The 24,045-nt window shown below is 37.0% G+C and overlaps 3 protein-coding genes across 5 annotated transcripts; 1 reads left to right on the top strand and 2 right to left on the bottom strand.

The window, feature by feature from the left end:
• Positions 1-1,232: 1,232 nt before the first annotated feature.
• Positions 1,233-12,045, bottom strand: LOC116308636 (uncharacterized). Of its 2 annotated transcripts, none has more exons than XM_089027064.1 (9): positions 11,929-12,045; positions 11,431-11,521; positions 11,184-11,274; positions 8,026-8,161; positions 7,375-7,799; positions 5,456-5,542; positions 4,538-5,146; positions 3,745-3,786; positions 1,233-3,478 (listed from the first exon to the last, which is right to left on the bottom strand). In XM_089027064.1, exons 4-9 carry the CDS (start codon positions 8,040-8,042, stop codon positions 2,043-2,045), a joined length of 2,616 nt encoding a protein of 871 aa, XP_088883190.1. In that variant the 5' UTR covers positions 8,043-8,161; positions 11,184-11,274; positions 11,431-11,521; positions 11,929-12,045; the 3' UTR covers positions 1,233-2,042. The 2 variants fall into 2 exon arrangements, with proteins under 2 accessions (XP_088883190.1, XP_088883191.1); XM_089027065.1 differs by having other exon boundaries at positions 11,184-11,271.
• Positions 12,046-13,928: 1,883 nt separating this feature from the next.
• Positions 13,929-21,655, bottom strand: LOC116308637 (NACHT, LRR and PYD domains-containing protein 3-like). Of its 2 annotated transcripts, none has more exons than XM_031719109.2 (5): positions 21,612-21,655; positions 21,103-21,204; positions 20,905-21,000; positions 18,397-19,085; positions 13,929-16,423 (listed from the first exon to the last, which is right to left on the bottom strand). In XM_031719109.2, exons 4-5 carry the CDS (start codon positions 19,070-19,072, stop codon positions 14,232-14,234), a joined length of 2,868 nt encoding a protein of 955 aa, XP_031574969.2. In that variant the 5' UTR covers positions 19,073-19,085; positions 20,905-21,000; positions 21,103-21,204; positions 21,612-21,655; the 3' UTR covers positions 13,929-14,231. The 2 variants fall into 2 exon arrangements, with proteins under 2 accessions (XP_031574969.2, XP_031574970.2); XM_031719110.2 differs by having other exon boundaries at positions 20,905-20,996.
• LOC148913130 (uncharacterized) lies at positions 21,655-23,242 on the top strand. Its single transcript, XM_089027061.1, has 2 exons — positions 21,655-21,853; positions 21,975-23,242. Exon 2 carries the CDS (start codon positions 21,989-21,991, stop codon positions 23,240-23,242), a length of 1,254 nt encoding a protein of 417 aa, XP_088883187.1. The 5' UTR covers positions 21,655-21,853; positions 21,975-21,988.
• The last annotated feature ends 803 nt before the right edge of the window (positions 23,243-24,045 follow it).

Below are 24,045 nucleotides of genomic sequence, written 5' to 3'. Positions count from 1 at the left end.
ACGCGACATTCATAACAGTTATCTTATAAATGAAGAAATAGAAAACGCGCGCGCGTGCTGTGTGCTGTCATAAAGCACGCGGGGGTTGGCAGAACACGAGAGAAGTGTTAGGAGAAGCACGACGCGTAGCGGAGTGCTTCTGGATACTTCTCGAGTGTTCTACCAATCCCCAAGCGCTTTATGACTGCACACAGCACAGCAAGCAAGTTTTTTATTTCTTTTATGAAATACAAATTACAATAACCGTTATTTTAGATAGGAATGACGGAACTGAAAGTGCGCGCGCGTGCAATGTGCTCTTCTCATAAAGCACGCGCTCAAAACCAATCAGAACGCGACATTCATAACAGTTATTTTATAATAATCATCATCATCACACAAAGGCTCACCACTCTCTGTTTAAGGAATTCAAACATAAATATGCATTTGTATCTTTTGTGATTTCCTCTAACCCTCCCCTCTTAGTAGTCATCTTTGACAGGAACTGATGATGATGATTAATGTTCTCTGATTGGTTGAACTTCCCTGACATGAACCAATCAGCGTGGATTATTATTTTCCCGCTCTTTTCATCACGTGACTGGTTGGTTGGAAGTTTTTCAAAGTTGGTTTTGTTCTTTGTTCTTCATCAACCAAGAATTTCTACTGGATTATTGCTCTCTTCCCAACAGTTTACTGACTTACACAACCAACCACATTGAAAATAAATACCTCCACTACTAAACCTATTTGCATCTGCTTCGAGGAGTCTGGAAAAGTTATGGAAAAATCGCTTGTTTTCAGGAATATGTCAAACTGCAAAAATGTCCGCAGTCAAGACCTTCGTTTAGTCAGTATTTTGTCTTCTTTGATCTGATGTGAAAAGACCCTGGAAAAGAAAAACCAAACAGAAAGGAAAGTGTGTTTTGATTTTTAGTCTTGTTTTATGTATAGAATTTGTTCTAAATATCCGTGTTATTTATTTTCTTTCAGACTCGAGGTGAGCTGAACAAAGACAAGTAAAAAAGGGTGAGCTGAATTATTGCTGATCCTCACATTGAAAAACTAGATAACTATGATTATTGAACCACATTAGGCTAGAATTATTTCTTGATTTACTCGGATCATTCCAGCTTGTATTAGTCGTGTAGTGTTTTCTTCGTCCATGCTCCAGGGATATTTTTGATTTTCAATGGATTTGTTTGAATATTTGTTGAGTAAAACACAAATCAACTTTCAATCAACTACAAAAATAAAACCACAAGAAATTCTTTATTATTCAATAAAATATGATATTATTTACAAAAACAGATGATATTCTACTCGTTTGTTATGGTTTCATTCAATATTCAATACATATGAGAGTTTTATTGATCTAAATATCCAACTCAACACCAGGGATCTGTTGTTGTCTTAGAGACAGTTTACATTCTCTTTTTATGTTATGATTATCCCGTAAGTCTAACACTTCTACAGGACAATCACCACGTATTAATACTGAACACAGACACTGAGCACCAACATCTGTTATCTTATTACGACCTAGGCGTAGGTATGTTATATTAGTACGAGGCAACATGTCACATATTATTTTAGCACCAACATCTGTTATATTATTATCATCTAGGTTTAGGAGTGTTATATTAGTATCTGGTAACATGTCACATATTATTTTAACTAATTCATCGTCTAATTTACAAACAACCACCGACAGTACAACAACATTAGAAATATTAACAAGAGAATTACACAACATTCTGATCCCTGATGCTGATAAAGATGACCACTTAATGAACAATGACTTAACAATAAATGACTGTCTAAATATTGGATGTCGTTTAGTTTGTTCTTCGTTGATTAAATTCACTATATCTAATAAATAACTTATGTACAAACAATCGATAACAGTTATTCCACTAAATTCAATCCACCCACTATAACAGTATATGTGTTTAAGGTTATTTGTTACTCTGGTAGAAAATCCATCGTCTTTGTACTCGTACAGACAGGATAAAGTTAGCAGTTTATTCCTCTCACCGTCTTTGTTCCCTGGTTTGATTTTTTTAATCAACTTTTTCATCATTTTTTTCATCTTTTTTGGCTGAAAACATTCCCGCCATGAACATGAATGTCGCATCGCTCGTTTTCTTTTTCTCTGGGATTTGTTTTTTCTCTACAAACAAAAAAGCACAAAGAAATTCTTGAATCGTTAAGTGGGTGAACGTAAATTCAAGTGGTGGTTTCTCGAATGGAGATTTTTTAACGCCAGGACAACAGTCAAGTAATCCACTCGCTTTCAGGTTTGTTATTTCTTCATCCTTAAGATTACATTTTTTCATATCCTTTTCGTTGAAAATATATTTATCTTCCATCATTAAATTCACCGCTAGTTTAGCTAGTTTATGTAATATTTCTTGTACTTTAGTTTCTTCCATTTCTTCATATTTAGAAGATGAATGTTTCTTTATAAATAATATGATTACTTGATGGTAAAGATCTGTTCTTGTGACGGGTAGTTTGTCTGTGGTTTTTGATTCAGTCATGTACCACTTAATGCAGTAGCACATTAGAAAACACATCACAGGAATGTGACCAAAACTTAAAAGAATTTCATTCGTTTTGATGTGATCAAGTGCTTTGCTCTTCATACTTTCGTTCGCTTTGAAATATTTTTCGATGTATTCTAGCACTTGAAGAGAAGAAAATCCTTGAATGTCACATCTCACATCAAAGGCAATTTCTTTTAATTCCTCTGCTTCGCCAGGCCTCGAGGATAGAAGGACCACTGCACCGTATAACATTTTTCCTTTCATGATTTTGGCAATCAGAGCAGGAACAGGTATTTTTCCATCAGGGTCGTTTTTGTATCCTGTCTCATCGTCCCCGGTGATTTTCTCTCGATGTTTATACTCATCATAACCATCGAGGATGATGAGCAGCTTCTCAGGATTGTCAATCATGTACTGCAGTAATGGCTCGTCTATTACCGAGTGTTCGTTCAGTAGGGAGGACTGATTTAGGATATCACTTAAGTCAACCCTTTCTTCTTCTTTTTCTAGAAGAAGAAGTTGACGGAATGTCAACAGGAACACAAACTGAAAATCAGGTACTTTGGCATTTTCTTGACCTTCCTCAAACAATCGGTTATGCGACCAATCCCGTACCAGCTTCCGACAAAAAAGGGATTTTCCGATTCCTGCTTTGCCCGTCAACAAGATAGATTTAGGATTGGTCGTGCAAGAAGCTGCTGATTTCTGATCATCATTTTCTGGGCAAAGAAACATTTCTGAACAGTTTGTGAGTTTTGTACTACTTGCTTGAATTTCATCCAATTGCCTCCTGCCAAATCTCCTTTCTTTGGGTTCCTCGAAGTGTTTTGGACCGCGTTGGATAGTCACACTCGTAAAGATGTCATCGGTTCTAATTTTCTTGTCTTCTTCCTCTGACAACAGAAAATCGGTTTGTTGTTTGATGGATGACTTCAGTTTTTCTGTATATTCTGAAAATCAAAACACAACAATTTAACACCCAAAACACAGGAAGAAAAGGTAAGAATAAAATATCCTTGAAATGAAAATGTACCCCCTTCTTCATAATAATTTAGAAAATGTTATGCTCAGTAGCTGAAATTAAATGTCACCTTTTTGCATGAATACCTTATGCCGGTACCCTCATATTTTGCAAATATAAAAAAATTACCACCCCCCCCCCCCCCCTCCTCATTTCAAATGATCTTGAAATTTGCACACAAGATTTAATTTTTACCTAGTGCTCTTGAAGAAAGATCTTTCTCTGCAGGTTTGTCCCCTGAAAAATAATTTATGTTCCATAAGTATCTATATATGATCATCATATCCTTAGGGTGGATTCAAATAGTTTCAGGCTTTAGAGTAATAGAACTAGAAATTATGTTATAGCAAATACAGATCTATATCTTGATATCTGCTACGCTAACCATATTAAAGACCATGAGTTTAGGAATCCTTTTTCGTGAAAATGATCACGTGAATAGTTACCATAGCAGCGACACGTCAGCCACAAAACGGGCCCTTTTTGCCATTAAGAAATTAAAAACTCAAGTTTCCCGTGTTCAATCATTTTTATATTTTGTAATATGAAAGTTTGTTTTGTTATCTATTATATGACAGAGTTTTATTAAGATCGTGACTACAGAAATCAAGATTTTAAAGAAATATCGATTTTTTAAGATAAAAAGTTTTCTATGTCAGTCGCCTTATTATTCTACGAAGAAAAACTGTAGAAATGTAAAGATATTTGACCACATAGTTTTCGAGTTTTTTTTATAAATAATGCACAACTTTTCGTGACGTTATCAAAATAAAAGTTCTGGTACTGCACATGCTTGTGCTTTAAACCTGGCGCGCGCGTACAAAAACTGTCATAAACATGTTCTACCACTCTAACTGACATCTTACACACCATAACCTGACTGGACCATTACAGTCACCATACCAACCACTTCATGTCATATACATGTCCTACCACTCTAACGCTCAAAAGAGGACCAACAAACAATATTGTGTTAAAGTCAACTAACCTTTTGCATGACTTTCAATAATTCTTCTTTGGTCTTGCTTTATTGATGATAAATCTTCAAGCATTGTGTCTTGTCCTTGTAGTAGTTTGTCCTGACCTTCTGCAATATTCTTCTGTCCTTGTAGTAGTTTGTCCTGACTTTCTGCACTATTCTTCTGTCCTTGTAGCAGTTTGTCCTGACCTTCTGCACTATTCTTCTGTCCTTGTAGTAGTTTGTCCTGACCTTCTTCAATATTGTCTTGTCCTTGCAGTAGTTTGTCCTGACTTTCTGCACTATTCTTCTGTCCTTGTAGCAGTTTGTCCTGACCTTCTGCACTATTCTTCTGTCCTTGTAGTAGTTTGTCCTGACCTTCTTCAATATTGTCTTGTCCTTGCAGTAGTTTGTCCTGACCTTCTGCAATATTGTCTTGTCCTCGTAGTAGTTTGTCCTGACTTTCTGCAATATTCTTCTGTCCTTGTAGCAGTTTGTCCTGACCTTCTGCACTATTCTTCTGTCCTTGTAGTAGTTTGTCCTGACCTTCTGCAATATTCTTCTGTCCTTGTAGTAGTTTGGCCTGACTTTCTGCACTATTCTTCTGTCCTTGTAGCAGTTGTTCTAATTTGCTGTTAACTGTTCAAATTTTAAAATAGTTTTTTCACCAAAAATTAGAATATTAAATATGTCTCACTAAAAAATCGTTTTCCTCCACTTTTCCATTTTATGTCCTCTTATTTACCACTTTTTTTCATCATCTAGGTGTCAAAATATGTTGTGGAGTCCCTTGGTTAGGCCTCGTATAAGTCCATAACATTTTGACGGCTATATGACAAAAATCGTGGTAAATGAGATGTAATACCATGGAAAACTGGAGGAAATTGGTTAAATGCATGCATACACTAATATACAAAAAAAAAAACATTTTCTTACAATGTAACTTACATGAATTCAGTGTATCTAGAATGGCTTTGTCTTGGTCTGCACAGTGTTTCAACATCGGAAGTAGTTCACTCCATGGCTTGTGAACATCTTGAGAAAAGAGATGTGCATCAGAGAAGCACTTGTTTACAGTCAACTCAAAAAATGTTGTCGTTGAACAACTCAAGCCTACGCGACTGGACCGAAAGAAAATCTGGGTAGCAATCATTGAAGCCGAGTTGACTCCATAACTTTATCTGACTAGTTGTGCCTGGTTTACAGCACGAACCTTCGTATGCAAGTGGGAAGTGTTGAAGGAGACGTTTTTTTTAATGCCTTCATATTTTCGGAATTGTGAACTGAATCATAACTACTTTGTTTTTCTGTCCAAAGACATGCATATTTTCTCGCCATTATTATCTTATTACTAGCGGGAACAATGAATTCAGAATGAATATTTTAAAAACCGCTTCATTGATTTTTACCCATATTCCTTTCGGTCCAGTCACATAGGCTTGAGCCGGTCGACGATGTTTTTTGAATTTGCTGTATAGAGAACAAGTATGCTACAACCCATAGCTTAAATCCTTTTCTGTTCTCATACTTATTCTATTCTGTTTTTGTTCCATCCAATACCTTTCTATTCTATTCTGTTCTCATACTTATTCTATTCTGTTCTGTCCCATTCAATTCCTTTCTATTCTATTCTGTTCCATTCGATTCCTTTCTATTCTATTCTGTTCTCATACTTATTCTATTCTGTTCTGTCCCATTCAATTCCTTTCTATTCTATTCTGTTCCATTCGATTCCTTTCTATTCTATTCTGTTCTCATACTTATTCTATTCTGTTCTGTCCCATTCAATTCCTTTCTATTCTATTCTGTTCTCATACTTATTCTATTCTGTTCTGTGCCATTCAATTCCCTCCTATTCTATTCTGTTCTCACACTTATTCCATTCTGTTCTGTTCTATTCAATTCCTTTCTATTCTATTCTATTCTCATATTCATTCTATTCTGTTCTGTTCTATTCAATTCCTTTCTATTCTATTCTATTCTCATATTCATTCTATTCTGTTCTGTTCCATTCAATTCCTTTCTATTCTATTCTGTTCTCATACTTATTCTATTCTGTTCTGTTCTAATACTTATTCTATTCTGTCCCATTCAATTCCTTTCTATTCTATTCTGTTCTCATACTTATTCTATTTTGTTCTGTTCTAATACTTATTCTATTCTGTCCCATTCAATTCCTTTCTATTCTATTCTGTTCACATACTTATTCTATTCTATTCTGTTCCATTGAATTCCTTTCTATTCTGTTCTGTTCTCATACTTATTCTATTCTGTTCTGTCCCATTCAATTCCTTTCTATTCTATTCTGTTCTAATACTTATTCTATTCTATTCTGTTCTCATGATTATTCTATTTGTTCTCTCCCATGCAATCACGTTCCATCTTATTCATTCCATTTCCTTCCCTTCTATTTCATACTATTTCCTTAAGAAAACTTATGACCAAGTTCTTATCTTGAGTGTAAGTCGTACCAAAAATTAACATCCTAAATTTAAAACATAAGTAACATTTCCTTCAATCCTTGCACTTGCAGATCACAGTGCCAAAATAATATTTTAAAATGAATATTTTGTCTAAAAAAGAATATCCCTCACCCCCCCCCCACCCCTCCCCCAACAGACTTTCTCTCTTTGTTTGTCTCTATTACATCTCATGTATTTCATTCTATTCCTACTCTATTCTATTCTATTCTAAGTTATTCTATTCTGTTCTCTTTCGTTCCATATCATCCTGTCTGTTCTAATCCCTTCTATTCCTACTCTATTCCATTCTAAATTTTTATAGGAAAGATTGAATGACTACATGAATGTAAATAGTGCTGAATGACATACAAGATGGATGTGATCTATCTCAAATATCACTCTCACCTTGTTCCACCTTATCAAAGTCCCCAGCAGTAGCGCCGAACAAGCTCAGTGCATTACATCCATCCCTCCATGATGTTTGGAAATCAGTAGCTTCAACCCTTGAAACTGGAGAGTGACACAACTTGTCTCGCATTTCTTTTAACGTTTTAAGGGCTGCTACCAGATTAGCTGCTACAACAAATGGTGGCCGTGAATGAAGTAGAGCTTTGACTAAAAGAGACATGTCCCATCGTGATGTATCACCAGATTTCACTGCATCCTTTTCATATGAAAGAGGCTTAAACATCCGCAGCAAGTCAGCTCCATTCTGAGCACAGTCACTCCAAGGTTTGTATTTTACTGCAGCATTCCACTGATTTTTGAAGTAAAGACGCAGACATGGATTCCCTACTCTTAACAGAAGTAAGGCCAGGCAACAGTAGTTCCTGTTTAAGATACACCCACTTAATTAGTATTGATTACAGTCTGGTAGTATTACATCTACAGTATTTTTATCTCATATATGATCATTATATACACAGTAATTTAAGTTAACCACAAGAGGAAAAGCACTCACATTTCTTAGCAAGCAACTATAATTATTGACCAATATAATTTTAAAATGTTTTTCACAAATTAGATATAGTTAAGCTAAACCATACAATATCTTACCTTTCTTCTTTGTCCATGTTTATTCAATGGACTATTGAAGTTGTCAACATGGATACATTGGATAAGATGTTGCAAATGACTTCCGATTTCTCTTTTCCTGATTTAACTACTTTACTTGTTTTCTTCAGTGAACATTCTAAAGCAGAACAGAAATTGGACTTGAGACTTCAGTTATAAGCAAAAGAATAAAGCATTCGAATAAAAAAGGTGATTCTTTGACCTGTTTTATACGTCACTGCACAGCTTGGCCCGGTTGTTTAAAGCTGGGTTAGCGCTAATCCAGGATTAACTCTATAGGTCTTATTAAGAGTTAACCCAGGATTAGCACTAATCGGGCTTTGAACAACTGGGTCCTGTACAGCAAAACGAACTGACTGGAAGTTAATACTATCTTTAACTTAGTGTTTGCTAGTCTCCCTCGCAGCCGTTTTTAGTGTCGTCACGCAACGCTCCCTCCCCCCACTAGTGGGGAGGGAGCGTTGCGTGACGACACTAAAAACGGCTGCGAGGGAGACTAAGTGTTAGCCTGCGGGAATTTTGAGAGGGAGAGGAGACTGGGGAGGGAAAAAGGAAAGGGGAGGAAGACTGGAGAAGAGGGGAGTCCTCAGTCCCCCTCTCATTCCCTTTTTCCCTCCCCAGTCCCCTCTTCCTTCTCCTCTAGCCCAAAATTCCCTACCAGAGGGTCGCTACGCAGGCTAACTTAGTGTACCTTCTTACTTCGTGTAGAGGACACATTACGTAATTCAATAGCTAGCCACAACATCGCCTGCGTCACATCAGGACCTTTCTTCGTATTTACAAAGAAAATTCCGAATGTGACGCAGGCTAGCCACAACAAGACTCCAAGTTATACAACAGAATGAAGCCAACGCAAATAAAATGAACGTGGCTGTGTTTTCACTAGGACTAAACTAGTTTAAATACAACACCGGAAATAAGTCAAAGTTAAACTACCTAGCAAGGTGGCTGCATACTTTTGAAAGTTTGATTTGAGCCAACGATGTGCGCGCGCTCAAAAACCGCTTTAAAATCTACAAGATTTTATCGGAAGAACCATACGCGTTTTGAGCTTCAACAGGGCAAAACTCTCAAATTATGCATGGGGCTCTCTATTTTTTAATAGCTTGTTTGAATAAACTCGTAAAAATCTAGGTTATCGACATTTTAGAAAAAGTTAATATTTCTGACACATGAAAACATAGATTTTTGTTGGGATTTTTGTTCGACTTTATGAGATTTAAGAGCACCGAAACTACGAAACATAAATCGATGTATCTCTTTGACTCATTTTAGAATGATTGACTAGTAGCCGTCATTCATGTAATCATATAGTCTGCAAATAACTATTATCTTATGGATCTTTATTTTTTCTTATCACTTCCGGTGGCGCAATGTTTGCTCAAAAAGCTTGCTATACCGATTATCTCGAAAACAAACCTGGAACACCCGGATAATTGAAGTTTTTTTGAAAAAAAGTATATTTTTCCAAAAGTAGGCAGTCACCTTAAGTTGCCCTACGAAATTAATGGGTCAATAGGCCAATCAGTGTTTATCCTTGAAAGGTGGTTGTCGGATTAAAACACCCAGGAATTTTACGCAAGTTAACATTTCTAGTGAAAACACAGCCATTGTCTCCACTTCTAAACAACGGTTGAAATTCAACCCATGAACAACATGTAGAAACAGTCAAAACAAACAATCAAAATGTTTCCATTAAATACTTAGCCGCAATCCTCTGTAAAATCATGCTTTTTTGTTTGATCAAATAAAATTATTTATATGGCTGCAGGAGGAGTGGAGGCACTTCAGCCCCTTTTGTCCCTCCCTGGATCCACCCCTGTTTATATCCTGACAGCGAGAGCTTTATACAATATATAAACAGTATATACCCTGCACTGTGTAACTAACTTAAGATGTTCCACATGAGTACCGTTAGCCAAAATGCTAAGCATACGCTTATTCCTTTGTTTAAGAAGACTAAACATTTTGCCTATGAGCTTGTCCTATACCAAACAAACCTAATGTACGATTTGAATAACAATATTGCTCCACCAAATATATGCAATCTATCTATTTGCCTATATTAAGGATACTCGCTCTTATAATACAATAACAATTTTGGCATTAAACATTCAAGATCGAATATTCAACAAAAATCCTTTTCTCGTTTCGGTGTAAGATTATCATTGGAAACAGCACATATCAGAAAGTTACGGAAGAAAAGTTCTTAGCACGAGTCAAGGAAAGTTTATTAGAATCCTGATAGTGAATCCTGATATTTTATCACTATTGATAATCTTTTTTTTCCTAAGTAATTTGTGATCATCACAGAATAATTTCAAAAATTTACCTTATTCTAGTTCCATCTTGATTTTGTAAGTAATTTATTTTTCACTTGTTTTAATATCATCTATTTGAACTTACGTATACACTCAATTGAAGAATCGTTATCTGGTTCAGAAACATAGAACATAGAAGCTGAGACCGAAATGGCACATGGGGAGTACGTTAATTAGATGCATGCTGTGACCGGCGACCCGTGGCATCATCCACTGTTTTTAATACGTGTTTGGCATTCTAAACCGACTGCATGGATGGCGTAAATGAATAAATTATAATATAATTATGTCATTTCCCATGTGCCATTTCGGTCTCAGCTTCTATGTTCTATGTTTCTGAACCGACAACGATTTTTCAGTTGAGCGTATAGGCGATTGGCATTCGAATTCCGGCATTTTCGTTTATGAATTGTGGATATTCTATCGACCTATGAGCTACCTATGTGACTTTCATCTTGCAGAAATATGTCGATAAAAACTTCAAAAATAGAAGACCAAATCGTTTTCAGACAAATTCCTTTCTCTAGCCCCTCCCATGAACTCAACGAGTCTTCGATATCCTTACTGATTGCAATTATAAGCTATCAAGAATATCAATTGTGGATATGCCAGTCTCTTTTCGATGGATCCTTCTCAACATAACTTGAATGCTAGGCTAGCATGAATTTATAACAAAAGAAATCCGCATTTTTTCTTGATTGAATTTGTGGAATGTGTGGAATGTTTTCCAAAGTTTTTTTTGGTTAAGAAACTTTTTAAAAAAAATTAATGATCTTAAGATATTAAAGTCGGGATTGATCAAATACATCGAATACTCACAATCAGTCTGCAGGAGTAGTAGGTTCTTACTTTCCGCTTTGCTTACTCCGTCGCTTACCAAGCAGTGCAGAACTTCCTTGGTTCTTGTCTTCTGTATCAAACCAACAAAAATGTATCAACCATTTATTAAAGAAACTGTTAAACATGAAACTGTAAAAACAAGACCTCTTAAAATTAAAGATCTCTACATACTGAGCTTACCCTTTATAATCAAAGTTAGGATTGATCAAATACATCGAATACTCACAATCAGTCTGTAGGAGTGGAATATTCCTGCTTTCCGCTTTGCTTACTCCGTCGCTTAACAAGCAGTGCTGTACTTCCTTGGTTCTTGCCTTCTGTATTAAACCAACAAAAATACATCAACCATTTATTAAAGAAACTGTTAAAGATAAAACTTGTAGACTAGATTTACTCCATTTACTCATGATAGCACTGCACGAATGATTCATTTCTTTACTGATTCCAAATCAAAACCAAGTCAGTCAGCTATATCTCAGACAACTTGGAATCTTTCAATTACTACAAACAAACTTGGTTCTTAATACACTATATCTTCTTTATGTACAGACATGGTTAATTAGTTTATTGAAATCTAAACAGGTTTTTTTTAGTACAAGAGGAAAATATGATTCTATCCTACGAAACGAAAGTGAAACGAAATAAAGCAAAAACTAAACAAGCAAAATACGAAGCCTAGATTTATAAAACTAGAAATAACTTTTCAAACCCTCTGAAACCTTACCTTCGGTTAGCTTTTAATTGAAGAGAGGAACGTATTTCTTTATATTGACTTGTTTAAAGTTTACCTAATTTCTCCGACGTCTTGATCGGTTGGTAGATAGATGAGTCTGGATGGTTCAGGGCTGTGCCTTGCCCTTTAGGTTACACCCAGGTCATTATTCAACCAATAGAATCGTTGTATCGAACTATCAATGACGTTTAATTGTCTTAGCCAATCAAAACTGGCAACTGGCCCCCACTGTGCTGTTTCTCGTTTTTCCTGTTTTCGGTGACCGGAAAGAAGTCCTAGCGATCCGCGTGAACGCAACTGCGAACCTCTGGGTTCAAACCCTTCGCTTTGTTAAGAATATCTACTCTAATATGCTGTCGTACTGTATCATTATTAATGTCTTAAATACAATTAAGTACGCGTGTAGTGTTAGGATGATTCAAGCATGGCTCGCATGCAAATGCGTAAAGTAAAACACATAAAACAATACGCTCTATTCACTATTTCCCATACATTGGTTCACTGGTCAAACACAAAGCGCTCAAGCGAGGCGCCAAAGTACTTTCAAATAATTATTCAAATTTGAACCTTGCAAACTCGACTGAATGCTTTATGTTTGACCAGTAAACCGATGTATGGAAAATGGTGAATAGCGTTATGTGCGTTTGATGTTGACCTAGACTTGTGTGACGAAATCCTAAACAAATAAAACTCCAATATAAAATAACTGCTATGAAGGTCGCGTTCTGATTGGTTTGGAGCGCGTGCTTCATGAGAGCACATTGCACCGCGCGCACTTTCCGTTGCGTCATTCCTATCTATTATTGTAATTTGTATTTTATAAAAGAAATAAAAAACTTGCTTGCTGTGCTGTGTGCAGTCATAAAGCACTTGGGGATTGGCAGAACACTCGAAAAGTGTCCAAAAGCACTCCGCTACGCGTCGTGCTTCTCCTAACACTTCTCTCGTGTTCGGCCAACCCCCGCATGCTATATGACAGCACACAGCACGCGCGCGCGTTTTCTATTTCTTCAATAGAATATTATCTAATTAGTCCACCAAAACGCCAAACTTAGGTTCAGGGTAATACAGTAATTATAGGTAGGTATATTCAATCATAGAATACCAAAACATATGCACATACTTAATGACTATGTTCTATACTTAGTACACTCAACAAAATTACTCGACTCTGATTGGTCGAGAGGAGTACAATTATAGCGTTAATTGTACTCCACTGAAGTACCGAATAAGTCGCTATGGCAACGCGGCCAAAACAATGTAAAAACGATTATTTTCTATCATTTTGTACACAAAAAAAATTAAACATATAAATAAATTTTAGAGCCGTAAGAACGAATCTTATTATGCATTTCAGTTGTGCGATGGACTGAAAATCGGCCGCCAAATAGACAAAGATGCACGGCGTCGCTTCGCAATGTTTACTGAAATTTCGTTAAGTGAACTATAAACAAAAAATCGCACGATCTTCTCGTACAATTTGGAATTAATAGACACTCATATGTTTTGAAAGTTCTTTAATTGCACTCGCCTTTCAAATTGTACTCGAGATCGTGCGATTTCCTATACTAATTGCTCCCATTCTCAAACAAAGCCTCATTTCAAAATAAAAAAAATAGAGAAGATATAAAACAGATATACCTTCACAGCTTTAGTAGTTGAGGTATTTACTTGCAATGTGGCTGGTTGTGTAAGTCAGTAAACTGTTGGGAAGAGAGCAATAATCCAGTAGAAATTCTTGGTTGATGAAGAACAAAGAACAAAACCAACTTTGAAAAACTTCCAACCAACCAGTCACGTGATGAAAAGAGCGGGAAAATAATAATCCACGCTGATTGGTTCATGTCAGGGAACTTGAACCAACCAGAGAACATTAAAAACGACAATACAAAGTCATATTAGCTATTTCTATCCTGCTCTCATCAGTTCAATGGATTTGTTTGAATATTTGTTGAGTAAAACACAAATCAACTTTCAATCAACTACAAAAATAAAACTACAAGAATTTCTTTATTTTTGAATAAAATATTAAAGTATTCTACACGTTTATTATGGGCTAATGAGTCAGTATTTTATACATAAATCAGTCAATCAATCTTTTTTTCATTTATACATGGTAGGCTTTGAAGTCAGAAGCTTGTGGGGTCGTCTATATTCAATACATTCTCCATTCTCAACTCACGTGTTGATTTTTATGGAGGGAGGTAAACCAGAGAATTTGGAGAAAAACCCTCGTGGCAAGGGAGAGAACAATTACACTTCAAACAAATGCAAAACGATTAAGTCTTATCGATCTAAATAATCAACTCAACACCAGGGATCAGTTGTTGTCTTAGAGACAGTTCACATTCACTTGATATGTTATTACCCTGTAATTTTAACTCTTTTACACGACAATCATCACGTGTTAATACTGAACATAGACACTGAGCACCAACATCTGTTATGTTATTATTATGTAGGTATAATTGTGTTACATTAGTACGAGGCAACATGTCACATATTATTTTAACACCAACATCCGTTATCTTGTTATCACTTAGTTCTATGAGGGTTATATTAGTACGAGGCAACATGTCGGATATTTGTTTAACATCAATATCTGTTATATTGTCCCTACTTAGGTATAGGTTTGTTATCTTAGTACTAGGCAACAGTTCACAAATTATTTTAATACATTCATCGTCTACTAGTTCACAAGCCCACAGCGACAGCTCATCAACAGCAGAAATACGAGCAAGAGAATTACACAACATTCTGATCCCTGATGCTGATAAAGTTGACCACTCAATGCACAATGAATGAACAATAAAAGGCTGCGTAAATGCTGGATGTTGTTTAGTTTGTTCTGCGTTAATTAAATTCACTATATCTAATAAATAACTTATGTACAGACAATCGATATCTGTTATTTTTCTAAATTCAATCTCCCCATCCCTATTACAGTATACCTGTTTAAGGTTATTTATGACTCTGGTAGAAAATCCATCGTCTTTGTACTCGTACAGACAGGATAAAGTTAGCAGTTTATTCCTATGATCGTCTTTGTCCTCTGGTTTGGTATTTTCTATCAACTTTTCTATCATTTTCCCATCTCTTTCTCTTGAAAACATTCCCGCCATGAACATAAATGTCACATCGCTCGCTTTCTTTTTCTCTGGGATTTGTTTTTTCTCTACAAACAAAAAAGCACAGAGAAATTCTTGAATCGTTAAGTGGGTGAACGTAAATTCAAGTGGTGGTTTCTCGAATGGAGATTTTTTAACGCCAGGACAACAGTCAAGTAATCCACTCGCTTTCAGGTTTGTTATTTCTTCATCGTTAAGATTGAATTTTTTCATATCTTTTTCGTTGAAAATATATTTATCTTCCATCATTAAATTCACCGCTAGTTCAGCTAGTTTATGTAATATTTCTTGTACTTTAGTTTCTTCCATTTCTTCATATTTAGAAGAGGAATGTTTCTTGATAAATACTTTGATTACTTCATGATAAAGTTCTGTTATTGTGATGGGTAGTTTTTCTGTGGTTTTTGATTCAGTCATGTACCATTTAATACAGAAGCACATTAGAAAACACATCACAGGAATGTGACCAAAACTCAAAAGAATTTCATTCGTTTTGATGTGATCGAGTACTTTGTTCTTCATGCTTTCGTTCGCTTTAAAATATTTTTCGATGTATTCTAGCACTTGAAGTGAAGAAAATCCTTGAATGTCACATCTCACATCAAACATATTTTTTTTTAATTCCTCGGCTTCGCCAGGCCTCGAGGATACGAGGACCACTGCACCGTTTAACATCTTTCCTTTCATGATTTTGGCAATCAGAGCAGGAACAGGTATTTTTTCATGAGGGTCGTTTGAATATGCTGTCTCATAGTCCCCGGTGATTTTCTCTCGATGTTTATACTCATCATAACCATCGAGAATGATGAGCAGCTTCTCAGGATTTTCAATCATGTACTGCAGTAATGGCTCGTCTATCACCGAGTGCTCGTTCAGCAGGGAGGACTGATTTAATATATCACGTAAGTCAACCCTTTCTTCTTCTTTTTCTAGAAGAAGAAGTTGACGGAATGTCAACAGGAACACAAACTGAAAATCAGGTACTTTGGCATTTTCTTGACCTTCCTCAAACAATCGGCCATACGACCAATCCCGTACCAGCTTCCGACAAAAGAGGGATTTCCCAATTCCTGCTTTGCCCGTCAACAAGACAGATTTAGGATTGGTCGTGCAAGAAGCTGCAGATTTCTGATCATCATTTTCCAGGCAAAGAAACATATGTGAACAGTTCTTGAGTTTTGTACTCTTTGCTTGAATTTCATCCAATTCTCCCTCTTGGGACTCCTTGAAGCGTTTTGGACCACGTTGTATAGTCACACTTGTAAAGATGTCATCGGTTCTAATTTTCTTGTCTTCTTCCTCTGACAACAGAAAATCGGTTTGTTGTATAATGGATGACTTCAGTTTTTCTGTATATTCTGAAAATCAAAACACAACGATTTAACACCCAAAAGACAGGAAGAAAAGGTAAGAATAAAATATCTTGAGGAATTTTTTTTCATTGGACTGTTTCAAGTGCCACTAAGCTCTCACTTGCGTGCGCATTTATTCACTTAATTACTTATTTACTTATTTATCCATCCATCCCTCTAACCTTCCCATGATCCCTTCATCTATGAATGCTCTTTCAGTTAAGAGTAATATGCTTAAAAGTTTTGATTGGGGAAGCTTACTGCGCTGGGACCTATATTACAAACACAAAATTGAGTTTTGGTGTACTTCAATCAAAGGGGTTTCTTAAACATGTCTAAGGATTCCGAATCCGAATTTCAAACGCTTAACTGCAAAGCTATCGGTATTGACTTATCTGATCTTGAAGAAGCCCAGATCATGTCAATACCAATAGCTTTGCTTGAGAAAATATATCCAGAGTGAGAAATTCACAGCAACAAGAAGCATGAGATAAGGGTAACGGTTTTTGCACATTTGCACGTGTTCACGTGAGTATTCACGCCAGTTCTGGTGTAGAAACCAATGGAAACGATAGAAACCCTTTTGATTGACGTCCACCACAAACTCAATTTTTCGTTTGTGATAAAGGTCTAGTTCGTTGTGTGTGTCTGGGAATTGCAGTGAACAGAAAAAAGAAGAATAGCCATTGTTTTTAGAGTACACTAGTATTTCCGAAGATCAGAAAAATGTATTAAGCATCCCCCCTCTCCTTCTAAGGGATGAGGGCAAAATGATTGTCATCTCACGGGTCCCGATTTAGGGGGGAGGGGTGGTGTTACCCGGTACCCACCACCTCTGGAAGTGAAATCTTAGGCTTTGTCCCCAAATATCTCCAAAACTTAAAGCCAAATCACAAAAATGAATGGACTGTCTTTCTGCATGTATGCTAAAAAACATATTTGTGTATAAAAAATGCCACTACAGACCCCCAGTATCGAGCATTTGAACAGGTCTCTGAGGGGGGAGGGGTATGTACCGGTACCTAAAATTCACCTTCATTCATAAAATCAGGTTCCTGTTTTGGACCATTATTTTGACCTCGCCCCTAATTAACCCCAGTCCAAAAGCATTGCAAAAGAATATTGCTATGTTGGAATATTGGCTATTTTGGAATATATTCCATTTTATTAGGGACCAGTCATTATTTAAGTCGGAGTGAGAGGGGTGGGGGAGGGGGTGGGGCTTGTGAAGGAGAAAATGGGGGGGGGGGGGGGCCTCAATTTTTTTTTAGTGGAACATGGGGGGCCTTAAAAGGTTAAAAGGAGGATTGGGAAGACTGGGAGGATTTTTTAAACGATTGAAGGGAGGTACCCAAAAAACATGAATGCTATTAGGTAGGGGCCTGGAAAATGTTTTGCATAAAATACATTTTGTCTTCGCCCCGTTCCCCCCCCCCCCCCCCCCCCGACTTAAATAACGACTGCTCCCTTATTGACCATCACTTTAGAATACATAAAAGTTTTGATGTGAAATAAAAACCATATTCCCTGATGATTTATCAAATACAATCTGGTTATTCTTGGCTTTCACGTGACTTCATCAAAGAAATAAAATGCAAAGTATTCACTCCACAAACCGTTTGTTGAATATTTTGTTTACACCATCGTGCGTAAAAAAATCTTTTTACAAGAGCTTTGGCTGAAATATATGGTTTTGGTTGTTCTTTTGGCCTATGGAAGTTTTGTTAAATATAATTCCTGGGGAAATATTCCATGACATAGATGAAAGTGAAGAAAACTAAACGGTTATACTAAAGAAGATATAACTAGCTAAAAACTAGTGTGAGCTGCTTCGGTGTTTCTAATGAAACAGTAATGATAAAAAGGTAAATTATACACCGTGAAAAGATGAAAAAACTTACTGACGTTTCGGACGCTATAGTCCTTCGTCGGAGTAAAAGAGAAAGAGGTGGTTATACTAAAGCTACAGTTGTACACACCTTTGGCCTGTGAAGCATCTGCAGCTGAATTCCCTTTCACTCTCTTAGTAAGAATCTCCTCCATCCTTTCAAGTAATGTCTGCTCCATTTTTTCCCACTCTTTAAGTACTTCAGTAAAATTCTTTTCCTCTTCAGGGTCCATTGCTTCTATCTTTATTCTTTCAATCTCTGGTTTGTAATGAGATCCAGCCAGTCTCACCAACGCATCTGAGATCTCACTCCAGTATTTCTCAAAATCACTGTCACTAACAGCTGTTTTTGTGATGTGGCCATAAAGTTCATTTCTATAATATTTGACTCGAGCCAAATCAGCTTCTTTACTCAGGTCTGTAGCAACAGGAGGCTTGTCCCATCCTGTTGCTGGGGGTGCTAAGCTACATATATTACGCAACAGTACAAATAACAGTGTGATGTCAAAATCTGCTGAAGTGACAAGTGTACTTGTACTGGCAGGGTAGAGTCTGTCCCATTGCTGAGTGGTTAGAATCCTCTTTGTTCTCAGGCCCTTTAGAGTAGAATGTACTGCTGTACCACGTAGTGTGCTGTCAAGAGAGCTTGGTGAATGGATCGAGTCGAATATATCTTTTAAGACATGTGTTCCACATTCAATCAACAGCTTTGAAAGACGAAAAAAGTTTAGATTTTCTTTCCTTGAAGATGGCCAACTGGTTGCCATATCAGGTTTATCTCTGTTGAATAACAAGTTAAAAATAAACACTTTTGTTCCAGGAAAAAAGGTTGGGGAGGGGAGGGTCAGTAAAGTTTTATTCAAGGAGTGAGGTCAGCTGTGTATGTGGACTTTTTTGAACAATGATAATAATAATAATAATAGATGATAATAATAATAATAATAGATAATAATAATAATAGATAATGATAATAAAAACTTTATTTTTAACATTTTTACAGCAATTATAAATCTCTCTACTTAAAGACAATTTACAATTGACTACTCGAATATGACTTGCGAACACTTGAAAATTCACAAAACTTAAACATTATCAATTCAGGATTATCCCATGCTTTGTTACGACAACAAAAAATGTAATAAGTGGATCTGATGATGATTATCGTTACGTTCCTAAATACATAATTCTGCTGCTTTTTCTCTAAACCTAATTCCTTCATCATTTCTACAAACTCTGATGATTTGTTGGAGAAGACACCAAGGTTATTGCTGATGGATAGATTGACGAACTTGACATCCGTGAATTGGCTCTTTTGTCTATTTACGAGTTTCGAATATTTAAGTTTCTTACGTTCGATGTTATTGTCAAGATTCGATAAATAATTAAAATAATAATAATAATAATAATAGATAATAGTAATCATCATCATCATGATAATAATGATGATGATGATGGTGATGATGATGGTGATGATAGTGATGATGATGATCTGATGATGATGTCATGTGTGACCAATAATTCCTGTACGTCAAATGTCGCTTTCAAGGCTTCATGCTTAATTTCAAACCTCCAATCAACTACTCGCTATCATGAATGACTGGGAAAGGTTCTCAAAAAGAATTTACTTCCCAGCCACATCACTGAAAATGGGCTTATGACCTTTTGAGAAACGAAAGGATGCAAAATGCCAGGTTTTTCGAAATGGTTATATGAAGTGGTTTTGAATTTGAATTGCCAGAGTTAGGGGGGGGGGGGGGGGGGGGGACTGGGTACTCTTGCCTGTTTAGGGTAGGGATGTGCTACCACCCTGACCCTGTTCCAGAGTAAGATTGCTGAAAATCATACCCTGTTCCCTGTTGTTATTTTGATGAGGTCCTTTTTGAAAATCATAATTATGAAAAAGTTATCTCAATAAAGATTATTATTATTATTCCAGTAGTGCGAAAATGGATACCCTGTTCCAGAGGGGAGAGAGCGTGATTTCATATACGCTGTCCCAGAGTGAGCTTGAAATATTTCCATTGATTTACGTGCGAAAATGGATACCCTGTTCCAGAGGGGAGAGAGCGTTATTTCATGTACCCTGTCTCAGTGTGAGCTTGAAATATTTCCATTGAATTACGGTGTTTAAAAACTCTCCATACATTGCCTTATATAATATAAATATGTGACACCGAAGCTTGGGCTACACGTGCCGAAAGTCCAATCAAAACATATAAAGAGATACTGGTGATGCGTGACGAGAAATAGCTGTACAATATAATTAATATTCTAGCGTATGTTGTGACTTGTTGTCTTAAAGCGAAGTCGAGTTATCGGTGGTAAATTATATACAAAACGACCTGAAGTAAAACGAAAATCGCTTCGTGTTCGAGTCCTGGACGGTTCGAGTTTATAAACGTGAGATTCGAGTTACCGAGGGTTCATGGAAATTCCCGGGATTCAGTTCGACTGTATTTAATCACAGACAACGCCACACGAAACACCTTTATTTCATAGCACTCAAATTTCTAGATTTTCATCATAAACTCCCATTGTTAGGTGATCACACTCTAAAATAAATATGATTTCAATATTCAGTTGCAGTTAGCATCCTTACCTCTGTAGCGGTGCTCGTTCTGGTACTTTTCGCAATTTCTTGTCAATATTTTGTAATTCCTTGGTTACAAAGAACGTTGCAACCGTTCTTGACTACCTAGACAATACGAATCTTGTCAATTCAAAATCAATTGGAGGTTTTTAAACTATCTTAATCTTACATGTTCTTTGAAATTTCGCCTTTTTTAATGTAGTTTACCTTGATTTTTCAATCCCTTTGCCGTCGGTGATTTGAAGTAAACTTCACTTCCGCGTTCGTGATCATCTGTCGCTTGGTTCTTGTCAATATTTCAGCTCGTTTCTGTATCAGAGCAACAAGAATCAATCAGCCATTTGTAAAAGAAACAAACTTGTAGACTAGATTTACTCCATGTCCGATATCACTGCACGAATGATTCATTTCTACCCTGCGAGCAGTCTCTCCTTTGAACTCCTAAACAAAGCCAAGTCAGTCAGCTATCTCTACAACTTGAAATTTTGCATTTGTTACAAACAAACTAGGTTCTTAATAAACCATATCTTCTATATGTATAGACATGGTTAATTAGTTTATTAAAAGCTGATCATATTTTTGAAGTAGAAGAGGAAAATTTGATTTTATCCCACGAAACGAAAGTGACGCAAAATGAAGCATAATAAACTTAACAACAAATAGTCTAGCGCTATAAAACTAGAAAAACTTACAGAAATCTATCTCTAAATCCTTACCTTCAGTTAGCTTTAGTTCGGACAGTTAATTAAGCTAATTATATTTCACAAACTCCGTTCGAAATATATGAGAAAACAATAGGTAGAATCCTGCCATTTGTGCTTCGGACCACATTTTAACGCACTCCACTCCCCTAGAGTTTAAATATTGATGACGTAATCCCAGAATCCCGTGCTGCACTAAGTGCGAAGTCACATAGTACTTTTCATCTTTTTCTGCTGTGCTTCGGACGTACGATAAGGTAAGTGGTTACTAACCGTGTTTTTATCCTCTATTTTATACCTTTTAGCCTACTCCTATACCCAGAATCATAAATAATCCCATTCGGGATACAATTGCTTGTAATATTTTTGAATTTTTAGCTCTAGTTGCTACAATGTCTTCTCGTAAACGATCTAAACATTCTTCCCGCCACACGGACAGTTCGTCCGAATCAACAAGCTCTAGGCATAGCAAACGACAAAAAACATCCCAAGTGGACCAAAAGGATATAAATTCAGTCTTCTCAACACTGAAGGAAATCCAAGAAGCGATTTCAAAGACGAATAAGCGTATCTCAACTCTCGAAGTTAACATGGAATATTTCCCGCCAAAACACACCGAGATAGATTACAATGATCTGCTCTCAGTCCAAGCAGAAGACACAGACCTGGACTACGATCTCCCAGAAGATCAAGAAGGGACACAGTCCCCATCAGACTCGGCTGAAAAGCCACCCAACTCGGCTGTTAAGCCACCAAACTCGGCTATTAAGCCACCAAACTCGGCTAATAAGCCACCAAGCTCGGCTGTCAAGCCACCAAACTCGGAGGATAGACCACCAAGCTCGACTGATAAGCTACTCAATCCAGGCTCCGAGTCTCCAAGAACTGAAACTGCTTCAACAAAAGGCGAGAATACGCTAATAGATGATGAAATGTATGACCCTGGGGCCACACCATCCTCCTGGGAACCAACCAAGGGGCTATCAACCTTCCTAGATAAGCACTTTAGGAAGAAATTAAGCCATGACCAGGTGTCAGACATTCTTGAAAACTTCAGTGTTCCCTCACTTGATTGCCTAAGGGCACCCACTCTAGATACCTCAGTTGTAAACCAAATAAACAATCCACAAATAAAAAGATTTGTCCAGAATCGTGATAAAGACCTATGTTTGGCTCAAAGAGCTTTGCTAAACACCACAGGTCCACTTTGTTGCTTACACGATGCCCTCTCATCGGGGAAAGCAGTGTCACCTGACGAGGTTAAGAGTATTTTAGAACAAGCCTTATGCTTACTAGGCTCTTCAAATTATCTCCTTTCAACTGTTCGCAGGAAAAGGGTCCTAGCGACTATTAACAAGGAAAAAATTAACCTGGCAGATGAACCTTTGCCTAATGCTAAAACTATGCTTTTCGGTGAAGATTTTCCCACCTTAGCCTCTAAACAGGCAGAACTTAGTAGGGGTCTAGCCAAAAATCTCTCAGTCCCCACTAAAAACCAACAACCAAATCGTAAATCTAATTACAATCAAAGGTCCAAGCAGTCCAACCAGTCGCGCGGTTTTTCCAAATACCAAAGTAGCCGCTCAAAAAACTACCGGTCCTTTCGCCCCTCAAAGGGGACAAATCGGGAATCAACAGATTCCTAAACAAATGGAGGGAAATAACCTCAGACCAAGAAATCCTAGACATTGTTACAGGGTATCAAATTCCCTTTCGTTGTGTTCCAGTTCAAAGAATTCCAGTTGTGACAAAATCAACAGAACAAACAAAACCGTTATTAGACGCAGAGATTCAAAGACTCCTGAATATGGGAGCAATCTATGTGGACCCCTCCCCAAACGAACCAGGCTTTTACAGCCGCTTGTTCTTGGTGCCCAAAAAAGGAGGATCCTTCAGACCAGTCATAGATCTGAGTCATCTCAATCATTTCATACAGAACTCCCACTTTCAAATGGAAAACATATCGTGCTTAAAAACAATCCTAAGGAAGGGGGACTTTATGACGTCTATAGATCTGAAGGACGCGTACCTATCAATACAAGTTCACAAATCTTCTCAAAAATACCTGAGATTTTTGTGGGACAACAAATGCTACGCATTCGAAGGTCTCCCCTTTGGTCTAAATACAGCACCAAGAATATTTACAAAACTGACCAAACCGGTCGTCTCGTTTCTTCGAAAAAGAGGTGTACGCATGTTAGCTTATCTAGACGATTTTCTTCTGTTGGGGTCCACGATGACAGAGTCCGAGACCAACACATCAATGGCATTGAAACTGCTGCAAGACCTAGGTTTCACTATCAATTGGGGAAAGTCCCAGCTGAAACCAAGCCAATCCATTACCTTCCTAGGGTTTATAGTAAATTCAGAGACACTAACTCTGAGCCTACCAGAGGAAAAAGTCCAGAAGGTTCTGGACAAATGCCAGAACGCCCTGACCAACCCAACT

The sequence above is a fragment of the Actinia tenebrosa genome, unplaced genomic scaffold (assembly GCF_029948245.1).
Source record: "Actinia tenebrosa isolate PJP-AT-01 unplaced genomic scaffold, QUT_ActTen_1.0 PGA_scaffold10__47_contigs__length_13832649, whole genome shotgun sequence".
Lineage (NCBI taxonomy): Eukaryota > Metazoa > Cnidaria > Anthozoa > Actiniaria > Actiniidae > Actinia > Actinia tenebrosa.
This window is presented reverse-complemented; position numbering and strand designations above follow the sequence as displayed.

What these genes read in the sequence shown, in the direction of transcription:
- LOC116308637 (XM_031719109.2), bottom strand. Translation starts at nt 19,072, where the DNA reads ATGGCAACCAGTTGGCCATCTTCAAGGAAAGAAAATCTAAACTTTTTT. An exon ending in AGATGCTTCACAGGCCAAAG is followed by an intron (nt 16,424 to 18,396) that starts GTGTGTACAACT and finishes TTTGATTTTCAG; the next exon opens with AATATACAGAAAAACTGAAG.
- LOC148913130 (XM_089027061.1), top strand. Translation starts at nt 21,989, where the DNA reads ATGTCTTCTCGTAAACGATCTAAACATTCTTCCCGCCACACGGACAGT.
- LOC116308636 (XM_089027064.1), bottom strand. An exon ending in CTTTGATAAGGTGGAACAAG is followed by an intron (nt 5,543 to 7,374) that starts GTGAGAGTGATA and finishes TCTTTTCTCAAG; the next exon opens with ATGTTCACAAGCCATGGAGT. An exon ending in TCTTTCTTCAAGAGCACTAG is followed by an intron (nt 3,479 to 3,744) that starts GTAAAAATTAAA and finishes TTTGATTTTCAG; the next exon opens with AATATACAGAAAAACTGAAG.